At 27.5% G+C, this 4,540-nt stretch overlaps 1 protein-coding gene across 1 annotated transcript; it reads left to right on the forward strand.

The window, feature by feature from the left end:
• The first annotated feature begins 827 nt into the window (after positions 1–827).
• Positions 828–1,895, forward strand: GRP5 (glycine-rich protein 5). Its single transcript, XM_022862334.2, has one exon. It carries the CDS (start codon positions 1,210–1,212, stop codon positions 1,666–1,668), a length of 459 nt encoding a protein of 152 aa, XP_022718069.2. The 5' UTR covers positions 828–1,209; the 3' UTR covers positions 1,669–1,895.
• The last annotated feature ends 2,645 nt before the right edge of the window (positions 1,896–4,540 follow it).

Raw genomic sequence — 4,540 nt, forward strand, 5'->3', positions numbered from 1 at the left:
CCAGAACTAGCTAAAATCTCTACTCTAATTAACATAACCTCTCTTGCAAGACTCCAACAGTGAACACAACTTTCATTGAAATGACAATGCAACAAAATGAGTGATAAATCAAGAAAACCATGCGTCATTTGGTAAAGAATAAAGAATAAAGATATTATGTTCATTTAGTAAATAATAAAGAATAAAGAAATTATGTCGAGAGTCGCGAGTCTATTGGTAAATTATTAAATTTTTAATTTTAGTGATCAAATCAATTCAATCTCCGACATTATCCTCAAACACCAAATATATATATATGTATATATTCATGAAATAAAAATTTACACATGAACGCTATGATTTGAATGAAAAAAAAAATGCATTCTAATGAAGAATAACAGTTTTGAAATTTTTTTTTTTTTTGTGTAACAGTGCATACTCAAGTTGATTTTTTGCTACTATATACATTTCAAATTACTTAATTTTTTATCTAACGCGTTGGAAGCTTTTACTACTCATATTCTCTCTCTCTCTCTCTCTCTCTCTCTCTCTCTCTCTCCTTTTTTAATAATTAATAAGTATATATTTGATATACTATCAATAAATTAAATAATGATGACTCATTAATGAGATGAATTAGATAATAATACTTTATTAATGAATAAATTTTTTAAAATAATTTAATTTGTATATTAATTTTAAAAATTAATATTTATTTATTAATAAAAAATCATTCACCGTACAAAATCTATAATTATAAATTCATAATTAATTTGGATAGTTATCACTCCACAACTACATGTAAACCTGTGGCATTAATGGTACGTTCAAAAGGTCAAGGAAATGCATGGATATGGAGAGAAGACTTTTTAAAACCCTAAAGACAGAGTTGCAACAACTCAAAATCCATGCAAATTGCAAAAGCAAGCGTGAAAAGTCCATGGTGTTTGGATTTTAAATCATAAAAACAACGGCTTTCATTTAGAAAAAGCAAGGTGAAGAACTGAAGATCCACTCATATTAATCAGGGGTGGGTCATGGTTTCTAAAGTGACAGTTGGGTGCATTAACTCTTCCAACGCGGCTTTTGCATGAGGAAGATGAGCAAAATTTAAGACCCTAACCGTACTCTCTTCCAAGCTTCCATGGCTTCATATTTTCCCTATATAAACCCTCCTTCGAGCCCCCAACATCTCATCAAGGTCATCTTTAGGTTTAAGTATTAGCATAGATGACTTGTTCTAAGCTCCTTCTTGTTTTGTTTCTTGGCGCAGTTGTTTGCACCACTAGTAGTGCTAGGAAGCTCACGGAAGGGTTTGAGGATGAGAAGAACCTCCTTCATCGACCGAGATTTGGTGGTGGCTTAGGAGGAGGAGGTGGTGGTGGGTTTGGTGGTGGAGGTGGAGGAGGGTTAGGTGGTGGAGCTGGATTTGGTGGGGGTGCTGGTGGTGGGGTTGGTGGAGGTGGTGGACTTGGCGGAGGTGGGGGTGGAGGGTTCGGAGGTGGTGGAGGTGGTGGTGGTGCTGGATTTGGAGGAGGAGCTGGTGGTGGGTTTGGAGGTGGACTAGGTGGTGGTGGCGGAGCAGGAGGTGGAGGTGGGTTTGGTGGTGGTGGTGGAGCCGGAGGTGGAGTCGGTGGTGGATTTGGTGGTGGAGCTGGGGCTGGTGGTGGTCTTGGAGGATTCCCATGAAGACATGCAGAAGATAATGTCGCATGAATCCCAAACAGAGTCACTCTCTTATAGTATGAAGCTCAATTACTTAAATGAGTTAAGTATGTCTGATTGAAGAGCATTAAAAATGTAATATTGTATGTGGTAGCTGCGTGATCAGGACTAGTGATGATGTTTTTAATTTGTCTGTTCCAAATTATGTTAATGTAGAAAATAAACTCCATCTATATTATCTTCTCTCTCTATAAGGCCTATCATTAAATTATAATTTAAAATATGATTTAAAATAATAATAATAATAATATATAATTTAATAAAATAAAAATTTTATATTTTTATATTAAATTATAATACATCATTTTTAAATAAAATAAAATATAAATATAAATATTTTAATATTTTATATGATATAAATATACAAATCATAATTTTTATGTACCATCTTCATCATCGAATGACATTAATAATTGTTTCTCTCTCTCGATCGAAGCCTCATCGTACAACATCATTAATCCATTCTTCACAGCAAGCTAGACCCACCGACATCAACCTTTTTTTTAATTATTATTTATTATACAATTATAAGACATGAATATATATACATACATATATATATATATCAGTAAATTTGACAATTTCATTTTCAAAATTGTCTCTTGTTGTTTGTTCTTCAGCCCAAATTTTCAAAATCTAAAGCATTTATCTGGGCTCATTTACTCTATCTTGGTCTACTTTAGATTATTGAACCCAAACAAAGCCTAAATTTTTTATTTTTTATTTTAGATACTTCACTCAAACAAAATCCAAATTTTAGATTTTTTAACCAAACAAAGCCCAAAATTTAGATGTCCTAACCCAAACAAAGCTCAAATTGTAGATTTCTAACCCAAACAGAGCCTAAAGCCTTATTTCTCCAATCACAGCCGTTATGATTTTCTATTCGATATTTGTTTCCTTTACGTCTCGTTTATTCTTATTTTATTGAGCTTAACTCTGATTTTACATTGAAATCTGGTAAATATATTGAATTTTGGAAAAGTATTTAAGTTATTCGATTTTGCAGTTAAATATTTTATATTTTTTTTTCTTCTGATTTTGAAATTAGATAGTAGTGATGTTAGGCGCTTTAAGGTTTCATTTGTTTAACAAAAAATGACTTTCAGTAAATGATTTTCGTATTTTTTAAATGTTTGTTTGATAGAAAATAGATTAGACAATGAAAAATAATTTATTGATAAATAAAAAATGAGATTATTTTTTTATAAATTATCTTACAGATTTGAAAATATAAAGAAATTTTTTGAAAAAAAAAACTATTTATGAGTAAAACTATTTATCAATCTTTTTTAGTATAATTTTACTTATAAATAATATTATATTGATAAATAAATACTATTATATTATAATATATTAATAAATAGTATATTATTAACAAATAATATACTATTAAATGATATATTAATAAATAATATAATAATAAATATTATTAATTTAATTCATAAATATTATAATAACATATTAATAATATATTATTAATAAATAATATATTAATATATTAATAAATAATATAAAGAATAATAAATAGTTTTATTTTAAGTATATTTTTATATTAACATAATATTTTAATATTAGATATTATTAAAATATAATTATTTTTTAATATTTCTAATTTTAATAATAAATAATTTCAATATATTTTAATTATAAATAATTTTTAATATTTTAATAGTTATATTAATATTATTTTAAAAAAACAGATTTTCTAGAAAACAACCAAATAACGAAAAACTTTTTTCACTAACTCATTCAAACAACAGTAAATCTCTTTCAATTTAAAAAATGTAAATAATTTTTCAAAAATCATTTTTCAAAAGTCATTTTAACCGATATAAATGGAGCCTAAGTTTAAGGAGAAAAGTTACGAGTGGAGGCTTATCACCTTTTGTAGAATTTTTTTTTAAAATTTTAATTTATTTAGCTAAATCAAAATTTTTTTGTCCAAAAATTTAAAAATTTATTATTTTTTGGTTTTTCACTTCTAGAAACAAAAGTGACAGAGATGTTTTTCTGAACTAGAAGCATGATATTTTGAAAACTTAGGTTTATATATTCTAGTCTTGATGGAAGTTCTCTAAATTTCATCATGTAGATTAATTGGATACTCATATATTTGTTTACGCAATCTTGGATCACGTTCTAAATTAGATAAATTAATTACCATAGCTTCAATCATAAGAATTTTAGAAGTACAAGTTTCACAATTTGGAGTAGATGATGATGGTGGTGGTGCTTCATTTTGTGAAGTAAAATTAAAAAGTGTAGTATTGGCTTCTACATTAAAAGATGTTGTCTTTGATTCTATATTTTAATTATTTTTCTTAAAGAAAAAAAATCTATTGATCTTGACTTCATAACTACAATAATATTCTTAAAAATTTAAATAAAATTACTAACTACTATATAACACAACAAAAAATAAGTAATTTTTACTAGCACTTATAAGTGCCAGTAAAAGACTAAAAAAATGTCGCTATTATTATTGTTGATAGTTTTTTGACCGTTGGCTAGGTGAGTGTTGGTAAAAACTTTTCGGTGGGCTAGCCACCGATGTCGAAGTTATACATGTATTTGATGACAAGATTTTTCTTGGCTCTTTAAACTGTTACAAGTAAAAAACTTTTAAAGGCGTTTTAAAGTGCCGGTAAAAGTCGCATTTTTATTCAAAATTTTTTATATTTATAAGTGAGCTCTATTGACACTTAAAATTGCCCATAAAAGTGTTACTTTATTTTTTAAAATATTTTTCATATTCTAAAAAAAATCAAATAATTTATGAATGCATGATATTTAATAATTTATGAATGCAACCTAGCCACTGATGTATACTTAA

This window comes from Durio zibethinus, chromosome 25, assembly GCF_047325235.1.
Source record: "Durio zibethinus cultivar Kanyao isolate XHJ-2024 chromosome 25, ASM4732523v1, whole genome shotgun sequence".
NCBI lineage: Eukaryota > Viridiplantae > Streptophyta > Magnoliopsida > Malvales > Malvaceae > Durio > Durio zibethinus.

Bases quoted from the DNA above. Each gene is read 5' to 3' on its own strand.
- GRP5 (XM_022862334.2), top strand. From the start codon at position 1,210: ATGACTTGTTCTAAGCTCCTTCTTGTTTTGTTTCTTGGCGCAGTTGTT.